A 17,195-nucleotide genomic window follows, 5' to 3' on the forward strand; every position below is an offset into this window, starting at 1 on the left:
GCCATTTGCTGTCTGACAAGTCAGTTCACTATTGTACAAGAGCAAAGGCTTCTGGGAAAACAGAAGCGTAGTACTGCCAACCAACACTACCCGAGGGCCTGAGAAGACAGAGTCAAACTGTTTTAGTACAGCAGGTACTTGTCACGTACTATATTTAGTATACATGTGCTATCGCTAGTGTACAAATTAAATTAACTGGTTAACAAACAAAAAAAAAAACAACTCATGCCACTGTGAGGGTGTAAAAAGCAAAGCTGTGGAATTTCATACCATATATAGTGGTTTTATGCAGGGCATAAGTGTAGATCTTGTCATTGTCATAAGCTACAAACACTCCTCTGTCAGTGGGCCAGTTGTCCCACAGCACTCCTGTGATGGTGGGGGAGAAGTTAGGGAGCTCAAAGCAGGAGTCCTTCGCCTGGATTGGAGATGAACACATCCAGAGTTGTTAGATGTAAAAAAACATTTTTCATAAATATGTGGTTTAAACACAAAAGAAAATACGTTGTCACAAGGTTTGTCCACAAGTGTTTCTGGGGTAAAGTAAGAGTAACATCTTCTACTGACCAGTGATGTTGGTAAAAGAGAAAACATAAGAGAACTGCAGATATTAATAAAATATGTTATCTGAATGAGACAAAAGTAAAAGTTAACAATGGCATTTAATTTAATTTTTAATTTAATAGCACTTCACTATAATACTGCACTGTTGCTTACAACTATATATATATATATATACTTAACTATTATCATTTTAACAGAATTCTGTTTAAGCTGTGTGTATTGTTGGGCATTAAGGAGGAGATGATTTGTACTCACAATTGCAGGGCAGAGCAGAAAGCCACTGTTCCTTTCATCAATGAACACCAGCCATGTGCCGTTCAGGTCAGGGAACACTCTACTCACACCAACAGAGTGGCTGTAGCTGCTCACAGTCTCCCAGTCTTCCACCAAGACACATTCCACATTACCTGACTGAAAACAGAAATTACTCAAATTAAAATGAGTGACAGGTTGATTGGGAACTCTGAATGTAATTTATGTAAAACAGATCTTCATTTTACATCACAGATAAAGAGAAAAGAAAAGAAAGGTTTACAGTCACAAAAATTGGGCAGAGTTGACTATCAGAGATGAGAATCTGCAGAGTCTCACATCTGTGCCATAGTAGAGGAAGTCAGCAGTGAGGGCATGGCAGAGTATCCGTCCTTTTCTCTCATCATCTGGGAACAACTTCATCTGTTTCTTCTCCTCATGGTTTTTGCCCTCAATCTAAAAGAGACCACAAAGACAATAGTCTTATTTATTTATTTATTATTTATTTTTAAGTCAGTGTTTAAACACTGAATAACTCACCATGTGCAGCTGCACTTTTCCCTCAAACAGCGCTGCTGCATAGTCTGAGTTGAGGCACATGCGGGAAACTGTTCCTAAATACTCAAAGTCCTTGAGCTTCTTAAAACCTGATTAATACAAGAAAATGTTGATGACAAAAAGGAACTGAGCGATATCACAATGACAAAAGAGAAGTTTATCATACATCATACATACCAGGTTCTACCAAAGCATAAAACCAGGCTCTGTTGTTCATCCCCACAGCAACATGACACGGTCCTACTGCTATAAAAGAAGGTTCAACATCCACTTCTATAACCACAGGGGATTCCTGTTCAGATGGGGAATCAGGGAAGATAATTTATATGATTCAAATGAAGTTTATTTTTTAAATGTACAGGTCAACCGAATGTGTTTAAAAGGTTTATTTATATTTTATTTTATATACCCCTTCCACATGGTTGGAGACAGTGACCTCAAGCAAAGAGGTGAGATATGCTAGTCGGGTACCGAAGCTGTCCCCCAGAATGGGAAGTTTGGTTAAGAAGACGTGAAGGGTCCCTTTCTGGGTAGACACAGCCAACAACTGTCCATCATCTGTCCAACTTAGCTTGTCTAGACCTGAGTAGGGGAAGGATGATGGAAATTAGGTCAGAACGTTCAACAGAAGCTCTTTACTTCTGTTGAACCTCATTTTACCTTTAGTTTCATCATCCAGTCGAATAACATTGCTGATATCTTTGATCTCAGACAACTCGTGAATTTTTATGCTGAAACAAGACATACAGAATGTGGGTTTTTCTTATTAAAAAAATAAAACAGTTAATTTCTGTTGAAAGCAAGTCCGTACCAGTTATCTCCACAGGAGGCAGCCTTGTTCAGTAATGTTGAAATAGCAACAGCGTTCAGACATTCTTTATGGTTACGGGCCTGGTACAGCTCCTCTCCAATCTCTCTGATGTGAGTGGAGATAACCACAAAGAATCCATGGGAGAATCCAATGAGAATATATCCATCACCGTACCTGGAAGTGACAGCATATACAGAATGAATGCAAATACCACTATTTTAACATTCAACATCATGTGTGTCTAGACATGAGCTCACCAGCGATAAGAGACAATATTCCCATAATGACGCTGGAAGGTCAATTCTATTCGGTTGTCAGGATCATTGACATTAAAAAGCATCAGTATTTTGTCTGTCGACACACTCACCTGAAAGATGAATAGTTACAGTTAAACACTACAGCTATCAAGTAAGATGGAAAAATTATATTTTAGAATTTAATAACAAGACAGTGGTTAATACCAGACAAAAACGAATAAATCAATTCACTATCTGAGGTGAAAATATGAATTTCACTTACGGTACCCTCTCCTTGAGAAGACCTTTCATCCGTCTTCATCACTGAAAAAAAAATTTCAAGAGGCTCGCCACGAAGTGTGGTCTTGGAAGACAGAAAAGACACATGCTACATTAATTGTCTATATTTCGTTTCTCTCAATACTGTCAGCCACAGTCTAATGTCAAAGGTCAATGTCATAATTAAGTACATACCTGTCTGATGGTGTCTCCCTCATGGTTGCTAATGGTAAGTGTGTTATCGTCACTTCCAAGTGCTAGTAGATTTTGAGCACTCCAACAACCACATATGATCTTTTTGGTGTGTTTGCCTGGTATGTATAGACATGGGTCACAAATGTAATTGTAGAAATTACAATATAACAGATATAATTAATTAGGCTCTCTGTATGGTCTGTTACCCAAGACAGGGATCTTGCGTGAAGTTTGTTGATTGTAGATTAAAAGATTTCCTTTCACAGTTCCTACAGCCAACAATGGGCCAGTCTTTGACCACAAGATAAAGGACATCTGATCTCTGTTTTTAAAAATAAACATGACAATGAAAAATCACAGTTAAATCTAAAAACAAATGTAATATTAAATATGTCAGGCTTGTATTGATACCTCATTCCACTGTCTATCTGTGATGTCTTATTGACACTAGCATCCCAGAGGTAGATGAAACTGGATTTTGCAGCAATCACAGCTAAAATATCTCCATCCTTGTCCCAGTCCAAGCCCACACAGCGTCTAAAAGAAAATATAAAGACATATATTGAGAAACAGCAAAGGGACTGGTGACCTCACTGAACAATTCTTACTTACCCAGAAAGGTTGACTTCAGACCATTTGAATCCATGTCGGTCAAATATTTTCACTGAACTGTCCTGTCTATGTTAGAAAAGGAATGGAGATTTAACTTACTGTTGTAAAGATAAATGTGCGTGTACATTTACATATATCCTTTAACACAGCAGTTTACTCACCCTGCTACAGCTATATAATTCCCCAGGCTTTTCTGCCATTTGTACAGTAGACCAGAGCCAGCCCAGGCTTTTTCTGATAGCGTGAAAACGTTCTGTGAACGCAACATATTTTTATGTAAGTATGAATATGAAAACAATGTGCATTTACAAGTAAAATAAAGTTAACTTCACAGCTTTTTGAACGCCTTTTTGGCACATTTTGCCTGTAAATCCAGAATAGCGTCGAACATAAATGAACGCGGACTGGAGAGAGTTAAAGGGCGTAAATATTTTAGCCCATCAAATCTGCTTAGTATAACAATTTACTGCTAGCAACTTTTAAACGTTACACCTATGACTCTTTAAGTTAACTCTCCCGATAGCTCTTATTGTTAACGGCCATGTTCACGTTAAACTGTTTAAGAATTCAAAAACTTAGCTAACACAGGTGCAGACGTGATTTCTAGTTAGCATCCAGCAGTTATACAGCTAAGCTAATAAACAGCAGCGCTAGCTAGTTTCCAGAAGTCCCTTTCTTTTCAACTACCTTGCATTAAAACTACATTCAAACGTCGTTATTTCTGATCGTGTCGCTCTAAAAAACACTCACCTTCATGTTAGTGACGATGTTTTCATTTATTCTGTATTTACATCAACGCTTCGATGTGAAGCGTCTGTTTTTGCAAGCGATGTCATAGTAACAACCATTAGCCAATAGGCAGAAGTCTTCTTTGAACGAATCTTTATTGAACTATTCTACGTGAACAGAGACAAGTTCTAACAGTAAACGACTATTTTCAGAAATAAAGTAAAATGTGTACTTCTCTTTGTGCGAACACAGACACACACACGGATATATTTTAATAAGATATACAAAAAATATACACAATATATAATATAATAATTCGTTATATATATATAAATTATATAATATATCCAGAGAAAACAATGTGACAAACAGAAGACAAATGGCACGATAGCCTGGATAGATTAAACGTATAAATATTTGTCTGTAACAGTCGTTGTTATTGTACTGGTACAATAATGAGTTTTAGAAGGCTACTGCTATTTTTGGAGTGGTTTTTGAGAAATGGAGCTGATGCTTTAGCCTAATTCATAACAATTATATTGGGAGATGTTCGTTTAGACCTATGTCATAAGAGTCATTTTTAATGCATGAAATACAAAATATAACAGCTGGTGTAATATATTTTTAATAAAAATTATTTTTTAAAATCTCATTTCACACATTCATGCCAATAACAAAATAGACAAACACCTTTGAAACTAAACATGACAAATGCCACAGCATGTTGTTACTTTGTTGCTATAGCCAGAGTTTATACTGCATTTGTACCATTTATTATTTACTATTTACTAGTTAAATTACCAGTGCAGAACTTGACTTTGTCTTTATCATTATAGTTGTTATTGATCAGTCATCAGATATGGAGAACAATCTAAGATCTTCTTCACCTGTTTGACATTCAGGCTCTCAGAGCACATAGGACACACTGATTCTGTCTCCAGCAGCCTGAAATAAAACATAATAATTAATACAAATGAAAAATATCATTAAGCAAGTTGAGGCTGCAACAGTTCACAGCGTTTTAATCACATCCGCTATAATCTGATTAAATCTGTGACATTTTAAACAATATTATCTAAACTGGTGATACAGCTTGTGTGTGTGTTTGTGTGTGTGTGTGTGTGTGCTGCTCACAGCGTAAACTGCGAGTAGAGAGCAGGAAATTCACAGTGAGGACAAACAGACCAGTCTTCTGTCAGCATGTGGCGGCCCTTTGTAAAAGAAAAGAAAAAAGATCAGACCACCGTTTTCACATGAATCCATTTACAATAGTGTCTTTGTGTTCTGTACCGTGGCAATGCAGTAAGGCAGGTTGTTTCCGCAAGAACTACAAAGAAGTTCAGTCTGTGGTAGATGGAAGGTACAGAAAGGACATGGAGTTGTCCCCTCCTCCAGCTCTGACGTGTCTGGACGTCTGTGAATGGCCAGAGCAAACGAAAAAAAAGGCAAAACAGTGTAAAGACAGTGTTTTCAGGATTGAGGACATGGAAATAAAAGAAGCTGGGGACAAAAAAAAAAAGCAATCCGGAAATCCAGACACTAGTCTCACCGAACCATAGTCTCAATTTTTTTCTTGTACTTTGGGTCAATCTTTTGTCGGTACTCTGGTCTCATCAGCATTACACCAAAGTTGAAGGCAGAATTCCTCAGTCCGGCACGATGACATTCAATGACTGCTGAAGTCAGAATGGGAACGGTATCTGCACAGAAAAACGCCACAGGGCTTTTAAGATTTAGTGACCTTTAACTATCAAAATAATATCTTATTTTTAAACTTACGTGTTGGAAACATGTCGATGTTGTTGCTGACACGTATGAGCATGCGTGCCCCTTTCAGGTGGTCTCCCTTTTTGACATGTATCTACGTCATAACACAAATTTTGATTTTAAAGTACCCTCAGTTTTTTCATTTTCACTGAACTGTGTTGAACACAGATAGACAGATAGCTAGACAGACAGACAGACAGATAGATAGATAGATAGATACGATAGATAGATACGATAGATACAGTAGATAGACTAAATTAAGGTTATCTCAAACACATCACTGTACTGACCTGTCCAAGCAGAAAGGAGTGAAGGATCATCAGATTTGTGGCCATCTCGGCAGGGATCTTTATCTTCTGGCTCTGGAGCTCCATATACATGCTAAACAACAGATCATGGGCGTTACGGTAGTTCCCTGCAGGAGAAGCCGAATCAAAAAAATAAACATTAGCACAGTTGCATGGTTTTGGTTATAATTTGTTATATTGCTCTTTTTGGCCACATGATAAGAGTAAATTCGAACCAGCAAACTGTGCTTCTCTGGCAATGATGACGGCAGTTTGAGCCGCCTCCTTGTACTGCTGCAGCGCCATATAAAGACGGAAAAGGTATTTGACATCCTGTGCAGATATAACATGTTTAAATCAAAGGCTATAGTAAGGGTTAGGGTTATAAAAAAACTTTATTTATCTCCCTTTGGAAAACATTTTACTTTAAGGAATAGAGTGCCCTTAATATGTGCAAAATAAAGTTGGAATTTAGAATAATTAATTGGTTCCACAATTGCTAATACTACACTTAAACATGTCTCTTAATGGAATATTTCAAACCAGTTCCACAAATACAGTAAAGAGCCAATGTTGATTAATTAGTTGATTAATCGTAGTTCATTCGCCTATTTTTCCTACCTTAGGTATACCATCAGTCTCCCCAATGAGGTAATTTATCAGCTGGTTGGTCAGAGAGCTGTCTTTGGCTTGACCCACCTGGAGTTAACACAAACAGAAAGAAAAGTCTAAGCTAGCAAATTCTTTTTTTGTTTTTGTTCAATATATACAGTCAAAAGCACAGAGCTCTCACCGTCTCAACAGCCATCTCCACTGCCAGGCTGTCATCTATGTTTGGACACGTAAGGTAGTGTTTAAGGGCCTGTAGGAGGTGTAAATTAAATACATTTAACCAATAGGTTGAGTTTTAATTCTGATGAATGCACTCAAAGAGTCAATGTAAATACTCTTACTCTGCTGTACCGTCCACACTTCTGAAAGAACTTCCCAGCCTGCAGATGTTTTTTCTCCCTCTCAAAGTAGAGAGCAATGCTCTGGTAATCCTCCACAGTGGCCTCAGAGTCTAATTAAAAAAGAAGAGAAAAGAAACACGATCCCTGTAGCTGACAGAAAACACTTGAGACTAATGCTACTGCTTATATTCAAATTTTACAAACATTGAGTGCAAAAAAGACCCTTATTTTGGTAATTCTTTAATAGTTTATTTACTTTGCAGAGATCAGGTGTGAGTACAGAGCAGACAGTATGAATGTGTTTTCTGTCGAACCATTCTACCCATAGAGAACCACTTGCTTTTTCAAAGTCATTTCCTAAGAGTTTTTGTTTTACTTCCTACCATTCTGATGCACACCACAATATATAAATAAAATATATTTCATTTAAAAAAAATCTATGCAGAGTGCAGCCAATAGTCTGCACATTTCTATGATGCATTTTAAAACATACCTTGAATGTAACGATGGGTTATGGCTTTTACACAGTAAAGATAGAGATTACTGTGTGCATTTTCACAAACACTAACCAATAATGTCTGCATAGACCTCCATCTGTCCGTGCTGCTGTGCCAGCTGGAAGGCTTCTTCTTTGGACTTGGACAGAAGCAGGAAACTAAAGGCCGTGGGGTAGTCTTTCAACTGCAGGAAGAAACTGACAGCAAACCACATTTGGTTTCTGTGAAAATTGGTTTTAAAACGAATACGAAAAATTCAAACATTTATGAAGGAGACTAAGATGACAAAAAGATTTTCCTTCATTCATTCATTCATCCACTCACTACTGCCATGTTCATCGCCACGAAGGATATCTTCTTCTCACTCTTCCTCATATTAAGACAATTAACTATTCACACTCACATTCACACCTATGGTCCAATGTAAATGAACAGTTGACCTGGTCCTGACCAGAATATAGATGAATCTGTCTTTTTATTCCTACCTTGCTACCATCTTGGCTCCACTGATGCTCTGCGTCTCCTTCACGATCTGAACAGCCTCCTCTGGGTTGTTCAGGTGGTCCAGCAGCACACGGATCATGTTCTCCCAGTCTTTGGCGCTCTCAAAGGCCTGGGCTGCATCTTTGTATCTAATTCATACAGCCGAGATTACACCGGCTTTTGTTTTGAAGACCAGACAGCCATTGTTGACGACATATACTAAAGGAACCTACCTGCCGTCTGCTTCGATGGCTTTGGCATACTGTGGGTGGATTTTGGGCGAGGAAACACGTGGGAGGAGCTCTCTCACTTTAGCCCTGAAGAAAGAGGGTTTTTAACTAGAATCACCTGCTGGACAGAAAAAAACCTTTTGTATCAGTGTGTTAGTGTTGGCCTCACCAGTTTTTACAACGAATGTACGCAGACGCAGCCTCATCACAATACTGTCCTTCCTCGTAAAGTTGAGCCGCTTCAGGAAATTGCTGTGAGACAAAAAGATAAACTTTCATATAAATGAAACATGAAACTAAAACACATCAATGTAATTTATTAACAAGTTTCCTTTACAGTATTTTGTCTGCCTCTGTACCTTCATACTCTCTAGTATGGCTCCACATTCCTTCTTGAGGATTCTGCTTGGATGCTGAATAGCTTGTGTGGCTCCTCTCCTGATGTCACCCATCCTGATGGACATCCTGGCTACACCTCCTTGACATGCTTCATCATGCTCCTGGAACTGAAGAGGGAAGGATGGAGGTGAGGGCAATAGGAGGAGTAGAAGAAGTTACACATTTAAAAGTGAATTTAAATTTGCTTCATATTTTTATTTTTTTGTCTCTTACTCTTTACCTTCAATTTTAATTTACAAAATTGACCTTTAACAAAGACTTGTTACTCAAACTAATAACTAAAATCAACCAAGTGGTAAATGACAATATATTTTTTCATAAAAAAAACATTACAAAAAGTAAAACAGTGAAGAGCATAAACCATTAGTCATAGAGTCACAAAAATTCAAACTCACTTCCTCGTTGTGGGTAACGCCTTTTTCATAGTGAGTGAGTGCATTCACATAGTCTCCACTACGGTGAGAGACAGACAGATATATGCAGGGAGAAGGATCAGTTTACTGAAGTGTATCAAGCCTGTGCATTAGCATACCCTTACATAAACTCCAGGTGGACAGCATAGTCTTTGCATATAAAAGGGATCTGATCCTCTGCCAGTCTCTCTGCTAAAGACAGAGCACTGTCCCAGTGCAGCAGGTCCTTCCTCATCTAAAACACACAAACACACACAATCGTTAGGATGGAGTTGTCATCTGAAGAGAGCTTTGACACAAAAATGAGACACACCTCCAGTGCAGCAGACGGGCGGCTAGAGGACAAATAGAGATTCTCTGCAAGGTTGTAGTCACATTTAAACATGGCTAAATGTCCTGCCAGTAAATCCCTGTCTTCTGTGCCCTGCCCAAAGGAAACTGTTAGGACTTAGACAGATGGCCTTGTAGCATGACCACTGTATATAATTAGAAACATGTGGATATGTAATGAGATATATAATGTGATTTGTACCTCTATGCTCTGCAGGGACAGCACCATACCCACATTACCACTGATGCGGTAGACCTGAATGGCCAGTTCAACCTCCATATGGACGAGGCAGGCTTTACCTAACTCTGCCCAGTCTTCATCACTTCCTGTAGATTTACACAGATCCAGAGCTTCATGAAACCTGCAGGGAAACAGGAATAGTCGCGTAGTGTTGATTCACAGTAAAGCATAGAAAATGTATACATATATATAAACACATATAACATATTGCTTCCTAGCACTGTTACATTGTCCTAAGACTATATATTTCTTACAAAACCAGTTTTTATTCAAACTCACCTCTTTAGCATTAGAGCCTGGCTGAGCTGCAGACTGAGCCCTGGTTGTGAATTTGTTGTTGTGCCATTAGAGCGCTTCATGAAGAAGTGTGTGCTTAAAGCAAGTTGGATAATCTTGCCACTTGCTGTCTGACAAATCACATCACCATTGTACAAGAGCAAAGGCTTCTGGGAAAACAAAAGCGGAGTGCTGCCGACCATAACGACTTGAGGACCTGAGGAGAGAGAATATGAGAGTTGCAGCTTTGCTGGGTGTTTTTATTTTTATTACTGTGATAAGATAAAATTGTGAAAAATAAATAAATAAAATCATGTAATTGCTGTTCATTTGTCATGCTGTGCACTCTCCCTACCATATATAGTGGTTTTATGCAGGGCATAAGTGTAGATCTTGTCATTGTCATAAGCTACAAACACTCCTCTGTCAGTGGGCCAGTTGTCCCACAGCACTCCTGTGATGGTGGGGGAGAAGTTAGGGAGCTCAAAGCAGGAGTCCTTCACCTGGATTGGAGATGAACACACACGCGGTCTAGTTTTGAGTTGTGAGGACATCACATAGAAATAATGTATTAGAGCCAGACCCTTATTATAAACTAAATCCTAAACTAAACTATAAATAACACTCTCTCTCCTTGTGGGGAACTGGGAAAAAAAACAAATGGTCTCAACAACAATGCATTTTAGCAAAACGTGTCTACAAGAGAATAGCCATTTACCCCCTTAACTCCCTATACACTAGTTAGATCTGTCTGACATCCTCCACAGAGCTAACAGTTGTAAGTCATAAAGCTACGTTTTTTTTGAAAAAATTGTGTGGCACAAGAAAACTTTCAAGGTTATTTGAGTTCAGAAGTTAGTTGCAAAAAATTTAATTTGTAATTTATGCAACTGAACAAGGTGTAATTCCATATATATGGTGTACAGTCCCACACAGCAGCACTTAGGTCCTGCTGATATAACCCCTGGCTTCAACATGTCTCTTCAGGGAATTGTAGTTTTAAAACTAAACGTGAAACTTGTTCATGTAGAAGACACTGGTTTAGATTGATATGAAACAATAAAAGAACCTTTCAGTGCTCTGTGTTTATAGTCTCCCTCTCTCCCCTGCAGTGTGTTTGTAGCACCACCTACTACTCACAATGATGGCTGCTCTCTGTCAGACCGGGTGGAATAAATCACTGGCCTGCTCTCCTGCCTCTCAGCATTTTTACTATCCTTCTCTAACCATCAGATCCACTACTTGTCTGGCTGAGCTTGGCTGTTCAAACTATATTCTCTGCTATTTCCATCCTGGACTTCAGCTACTGTATCTTCAAGTTCAGTTTTTTGTTAGTGTAAACCTGCTCACATTCGCAGGGCAGAGCAAAAAGCCACTGTTCCTTTCATCGATGAAGACCAGCCATGTGCCGTTCAGGTCAGGGAAGAGTCTCCTCACACCGACACAGTGGCTGTAGCTGCTCACAGGTCCACAGTCCTCCACCAAGACACATTCCACATCACCTGACTGGAAAAAAAATAGAAAATGTATGAGAAGAAAACTAGGAAGTTGATAAAACAGAAGAATAAAAGTCAGCCGTGAGCCTCTGAGGGTCTTACATCAGTGCCGTAGTACAGGAAGTCAGCGGTGAGGGCATGGCAGAGGATGCTGCCTTTTCTTTCATCCTCTGGAAACAGCTTCGTTGACTTCTTCTCCTCAGGGTTTCCATCATCAAACTCAAAAACAGATTATTGGTAAAAATGTAAAACAGACTACAGTGTGTAGTGAGCAGCTCCAGTCTGTGTTAATCTACATACAGATGTACTGCATCTCTGTGCAGGTGACCTGACCTGGAGCTACACTGCTGGCAGTGGATGACTGTGTTAGTGACTAAATGAATAGGGAAACTGCATTGTGAAGCAAATATGCTCGGGCTATCATCACTAATGGTATTTACACTCACCATGTGCAGCTGCACTTTTCCCTCAAACAGCGCTGCTGCATAGTCTGAGTTGAGGCACATGTGAGACACAGTTCCTAAATACTCAAAAGCGCCTAATTTGGAAAAACCTGAGTGAAACAAAATAAAAAAATAACCATGACAGGATTTAGCGAGATATTGAAACGACATAGCGGAAAACTATTATAGATAATCAAACACAAATACCATGTTCTTGTTCAACTAATGCATAAAACCATGCTCTGTTGTTCATCCCCACGGCAATGTGATCTGGTCCTGCTGCTATGAATGAAGGTTCAACATCCACTTCTATAACCACAGGGGATTCCTGGACATACATCATAAAAACATACATGGCAAGGTCCAACATTATGAATTCTACTAACCTTCTTTAAAACATCTGCAACAACAACAGATATTTTTTATTATCTTACGTTGATATATTGGGCCACAAAAATGTAAAAATAACTCACTCCTTCCACCTGGTTGCAGACGGTGACCTCCAGGGAAGAGCTGACATACACCAGCCGTGTACCACAGCTGTCCCCTGGGATAGGAGGTTTGGATAGGAAGACATGGAGTGTCCCTTTCTGTGTCGAGATGGCCAACAACTGTCCATCATCCGTCCAGCTCAGCAGGTCCAGACCTGCAGGAGCAGGAAGCACAAGTAAAATTCACGGGAGTGCTGAAGTCAGACAGATATTTAAATGATTGGCTGTAAAACACTCACCCTCAGTCTCATTTAATCCAATGTCGTTGCTAACATCACTGAGCTCAGAGAGGTCGTGGAATTTCAGGCTGCAATAAGACATTTGTGGATTAATTTTTGTCTTTTTATTTGACAATAAAAATAATGAAAAGTTATGTACCAGTTGTCTCCACAAGAGGCAGCTTTGTTCAGGGCTACTGAAATAGCCATACTCTTCAGGTGGTCTTCATGACAACGGGCCTGGTAGAGCTCTTCTCCGATCTCTCTGATGTCAGTGGAAACAACCACAAAGTAGCCATGGGAGAATCCAATGAGAAGGTATCCATCACCATACCTGGAAGTGACAGAAGAGGAGAACCGATTTTATTAGCCTTCACTCATTCACATTCTTCTGCATTTGTCTATGCTGAGGTGTCGGGCTGTTCTCTTACCAGCTGTATGACACGATGTCTCCATAATGACATTGGAAGGTCAGTTCAATTCGGTTGTCGAGGTCATGGACATTAAAGAGCATCAGTATCTTCTTGTCCACAGACAGACTCAACTAAAGGAGTTAAAGGACATAGTGTACAGCACTAAATTACATAACATCTGTATATAAAAAACATATTGATTAAAGACGTGTCACAGCACTAAATTACACAACATCTGTATATAAAAAAACATATTGAATAAATATGGCAATATTTTAAGAAAGGTTCTCTTATATGTGTATATATCTTACGATTATTGCTGCATTTAATGATACAGCAGTGATAGAGATGGAAAACAAAACCTATATGTAAATATTGTACTTACTATATTGTAGTGTTTGTTAAGAAATACATTTTTACAATTTATTCACTCAAGTAAAAATAATTCAAAAGTACATGCAAAATAGAAATATTTTAGCAATATATTTTGATACATGTATTTTGGAAATATATGTGTATATTTGAGTTTATATTTTGGTCAGTCTTCAAGGTAAATAGTCATTTAATTACATTTTCAAAATGTTCATGTTAAATTATGTGTAATGTTGGATGGTAATATATAGGAATACATATACTGTGTAGTCTGAGGACAACAAGACGACAGCAATGGTTTTTGGGTGGATTACATATACATACAAATACATTTGAATTTAAAGTATAAACACTCACAGTACTGTCTTCCTTTGGAGACCCTTCTGTTGTCTTCATCATTGAAAAACACATGTCAGAAGGTTTCCCACGGAGTGTTGTCTGGGCAATGATAACATTCATTAATTACAGGATATTTGATTTCCCATCAACGTGAAAAGATACTGACTCTGCAATAAATGCCATTAACTGGAATCACAAGTAATCCAACCTGAAGGTCAAGGGGTCATGGTTTAGAAACTGGTAGGCTATAAAAAATGAATAACCATAGTGTAAAGGGCCACAAATGGCCACGGGCCACAGTTTAGAGTCTATATCCTTCACTCCATTCTGTAACAGCAACAGTAAAAAATCCAACACATTTTAAAGGCTTTCATACAAAAGCACATGTTCACTATTACTGTGACCATTGGTTTAGGAGCTCAGACTTCACTACCTGCCTGATGGTGTTTCCGTCCTCGTTGCTGATGCTCACGGTGTTATCATCACTTCCAAGAGCCAATAGATTTTGAGCACTCCAACATCCACAGCTGATCTTTTTGGTGTGTTTGCCCAGTATTGGGATTTTATACAGGGACTGATGATTGTAGATCAGCAGGTTTCCTTTGACTGTTCCGACTGCCAACACTGGGCTGGTCTTTGACCAGAGGATGAAGGACATCTGTTCCCTGTGGCAACAAATGACTGAATTATTAAGACTTCAGTGAATGTGGGATTTTATTTTTTTTCACATCTTTCTCCTTCTATATGCCAACCATACCTCATACCACTGTCTATCTGGAACGTTTCATTATGGAAGGCATTCCAGAATAAAATAAAACTCGACTTTGCAGCTATCGCAGCCAGAATGCCTCCGTCTTTGTCCCAGTCCATTCCCACACAGCGTCTGAAGTTGAAGAGAGAAAGAAGACTGAATGAAAAGACATGGAGTGTGTTCAAACAGAGAGAGGACAATGTTTAACCCCATCTCTGATTAAAACACAACTAAAATTTGTCATGACATTTACCCTGGCAGATCCAGCCTAGTCTTCAACGTTCCATTTTGATCGAAGATTTTCACTGAGTTGTCCTGCCTGGGTTAAACAAACAAGGTGAATTTTAGCTTCTCGTGTTTAAACAAGTGGAAATCAAGCAGCAAAATGTAGTTAAGGTTTCATTAAGTTATATTCTGTTCCACTGCAGTTTACTCACCCTGCTACAGCAATGTATTTTCCAAGAGTTCTCTGCCACTTGTACAGTAGACCAGAGCCAGCCCAGGCTCTGTCAGAGAGACTGAAAATGTTCTGCGAAAAACAACTTTAAAATCAACTTATCATCCAGAGATGAGTTTAACAGACAATTAAAATAGATCATAGATTATTTTTCACAGTCAGCTGTTTTCCAGTTTTTGATGTTTCTAATAGAGCCAGAGACTCAGCACCATTTTGTTAACAAAATCAAGACCCAATTATTTATTATTATTATTATAAACATTTACAATCAAAATTTGATCAATTTTATTTTTTCTTCACAATTTTAGTAGCCTAAGATTTGCACAAACATAAAGGCCTATTTTCAAGTTTCCCAAACCATTTAAACCCTCATTTTATTTTTGGCCCATACCTTCATCTTTATTTACAACATTGGTGATGTTTCACTATAAAACAAAAATTTAAACATTTTTGGGACATTTGTGGCAGTTTGGAATTTTTCCTTGGGTTACCAAAAAGTGAATTTTAACTATTTTCTGTCTTTCATGTTTTCCTTTCTTTTTTAAACAACTTTCTTTAATGTCTGGTAGAATGTAGATCTCTAGGATAATGTGCAAATTGTCAAAACCTAATGACCCGGAACCAGAGTCACACACTTCAGATACGTGTTAACTGACTGATATGATATAAAAGAAATTCATAAAGAATTACAACGGAAACCAAAATAATACTAAAATAGTCAAAACCCCTCTGGTTTCTTGTAGATCCATCCATTGTATATTATTGTGAATTCCCAACAGATCCTGTAGATGGCAGCATTTTACAAACTCAGAAACATCCACAGTTTTCCCTTGTTTTCCCTAGTATTTCATTGTCCTGTCGCCACTGTTGCTGATTTTAGAGACACTTTCAGCTTCTGTGACTTAACAAAAACTGTCTTCATCTGTAATGAATCAAGTCAACGTTGTCCTCTACTGTGTCATATTGACTAAAGGCCAAACAGTGCAGGACGACACAGCGCCCTCTTGTATATTGCTAGAAGGATGACAGCTCATTTTTCCTGTGTAACATTTGGAGGCGCTATGAAATGCCAGCTGCGTGCCACAAATATTCCTCACTGTCCCCTCTGCCATGCTGGAGCAGAATACACCCTGCTGACTCAGACCTCATTAGGATGCACTGAGGAGAGCAGCGATAAGATCTCCCGGCAAAAAAAAATCAGAGCAGTGAGATGAAAAAAAAAAAAAAAAAGATGAAAAATGAATACTGTGCAATGTTTTTGCCAGCAAGACAACAAAAACCCCAAGCGTCCAGGGCGGCTGAATGTTTTTTTAATCTATGGCTCCTTTTTTAAAATGTACCATTACAGTCCCAGATGATCAAAATGAATCTATTGTGTGGTGTTATCTTATAGAACTGCAATAAATCAAAGTGGTGATTCGCTTCACAAAGACAATTTTACCAGCACAAGGTAAACTGTGATAAAAATATTAATTTCTTCTGGATCTTTGTATTCTAACCAGGGACTGTGAAGGCAACGTGCAGGAGCTGCAGCAATCCCACTGGACTTTAGGGAACCAGCTGAGGTCCAGAACTTAAAAAAAACAAACAAACAAACAAACAAAAAACCCACAGGATCTCAATATTTGTTTTACAGGATTGGTAAAATTCAGTATCATCCAATGAACCAAAAACAACAAATGCTTCACATTTTAATTGAACCTTTGTCAAATGAGTAAATAAGATTCACATTAAACCAATAAGCTCTTGTTACTGTACACAGAAAGTGATTCATATTGTGTCTGTTCAGCTGCAGAGAGAAGGAAACCACAGGAAGAAGTGAAGAAAGAACGCTAACAAGAAGAAGAAACACACACACACACACACACACACATACACAGTCTATCAGATTCAAAACATAAATAAATGGAGATTTAATGTTTTATTAGCTGCTCCAGTTTTCACCCAAGATCTGAAAACAAGCAGATGCTAAACTGACAATAGGCCTTAATGATTGTTGTTTGATTGATGGGCCAGTTTTGACAAATAAACACTGAGAATTAGGTTTTTTTTTTTGCTGAAAGGCTCAAGTTAAGAGAATTAGGTGTTTTTTTTTGCTGAAAG

The 17,195-nt window shown here is 38.4% G+C and overlaps 2 protein-coding genes across 4 annotated transcripts in view; both read right to left on the reverse strand.

Annotated features, from left to right (window-relative positions):
- Nucleotides 1-4,376, reverse strand: part of wdr19 (WD repeat domain 19) — an 11,171-nt gene extending 6,795 nt beyond the window's left edge. Inside the window, 17 exon segments of the mRNA XM_008316948.3 lie at nucleotides 3-98; nucleotides 271-418; nucleotides 820-975; nucleotides 1,156-1,272; nucleotides 1,357-1,463; nucleotides 1,552-1,666; nucleotides 1,784-1,956; nucleotides 2,035-2,105; nucleotides 2,186-2,359; nucleotides 2,443-2,552; nucleotides 2,705-2,785; nucleotides 2,896-3,011; nucleotides 3,102-3,217; nucleotides 3,307-3,432; nucleotides 3,508-3,573; nucleotides 3,669-3,760; nucleotides 4,258-4,376. Coding sequence (XP_008315170.2) covers nucleotides 3-98; nucleotides 271-418; nucleotides 820-975; nucleotides 1,156-1,272; nucleotides 1,357-1,463; nucleotides 1,552-1,666; nucleotides 1,784-1,956; nucleotides 2,035-2,105; nucleotides 2,186-2,359; nucleotides 2,443-2,552; nucleotides 2,705-2,785; nucleotides 2,896-3,011; nucleotides 3,102-3,217; nucleotides 3,307-3,432; nucleotides 3,508-3,573; nucleotides 3,669-3,760; nucleotides 4,258-4,263 — 1,870 coding nt within the window. The 5' untranslated portion in view covers nucleotides 4,264-4,376.
- A 569-nt stretch (nucleotides 4,377-4,945) lies between these two features.
- LOC103383703 (WD repeat-containing protein 19-like) lies at nucleotides 4,946-16,563 on the reverse strand. 3 transcript variants are annotated; one of them, XM_008316949.3, is made up of 35 exons: nucleotides 15,484-16,563; nucleotides 15,073-15,164; nucleotides 14,889-14,954; nucleotides 14,642-14,767; nucleotides 14,318-14,549; nucleotides 13,903-13,983; nucleotides 13,192-13,304; nucleotides 12,921-13,094; nucleotides 12,782-12,849; nucleotides 12,525-12,697; nucleotides 12,259-12,379; nucleotides 12,055-12,161; nucleotides 11,711-11,827; nucleotides 11,463-11,618; nucleotides 10,468-10,615; nucleotides 10,116-10,329; nucleotides 9,798-9,957; nucleotides 9,579-9,689; nucleotides 9,391-9,500; nucleotides 9,248-9,305; nucleotides 8,813-8,959; nucleotides 8,623-8,705; nucleotides 8,457-8,540; nucleotides 8,226-8,372; nucleotides 7,813-7,937; nucleotides 7,244-7,353; nucleotides 7,084-7,152; nucleotides 6,912-6,989; nucleotides 6,527-6,623; nucleotides 6,294-6,418; nucleotides 6,016-6,097; nucleotides 5,786-5,936; nucleotides 5,527-5,650; nucleotides 5,371-5,447; nucleotides 4,946-5,181 (listed from the first exon to the last, which is right to left on the reverse strand). In XM_008316949.3, the coding sequence occupies exons 1-35, from the start codon at nucleotides 15,487-15,489 to the stop codon at nucleotides 5,076-5,078; spliced, it is 4,038 nt and encodes a 1,345-aa protein (XP_008315171.1). In that variant the 5' UTR covers nucleotides 15,490-16,563; the 3' UTR covers nucleotides 4,946-5,075. The 3 variants fall into 3 exon arrangements, with proteins under 3 accessions (XP_008315171.1, XP_024914661.1, XP_024914662.1); XM_025058893.1 differs by having other exon boundaries at nucleotides 14,889-15,164; nucleotides 15,484-16,562; XM_025058894.1 differs by having other exon boundaries at nucleotides 14,889-16,562.
- Nucleotides 16,564-17,195: the final 632 nt, after the last annotated feature.

Source organism: Cynoglossus semilaevis, chromosome 9, assembly GCF_000523025.1.
Source record: "Cynoglossus semilaevis isolate Cse_v1.0 chromosome 9, Cse_v1.0, whole genome shotgun sequence".
NCBI lineage: Eukaryota > Metazoa > Chordata > Actinopteri > Pleuronectiformes > Cynoglossidae > Cynoglossus > Cynoglossus semilaevis.

Excerpts from the sequence above, each read along its gene's own strand:
- LOC103383703 (XM_008316949.3), bottom strand. Across the intron at positions 14,550-14,641 it reads CAGATAGACAGTGGTATGAG|GGAACAGATGTCCTTCATCC; the intron begins GTATGGTTGGCA and ends TTGTTGCCACAG. Across the intron at positions 13,305-13,902 it reads CTCCAAAGGAAGACAGTACT|TTGAGTCTGTCTGTGGACAA; the intron begins GTGAGTGTTTAT and ends TAACTCCTTTAG.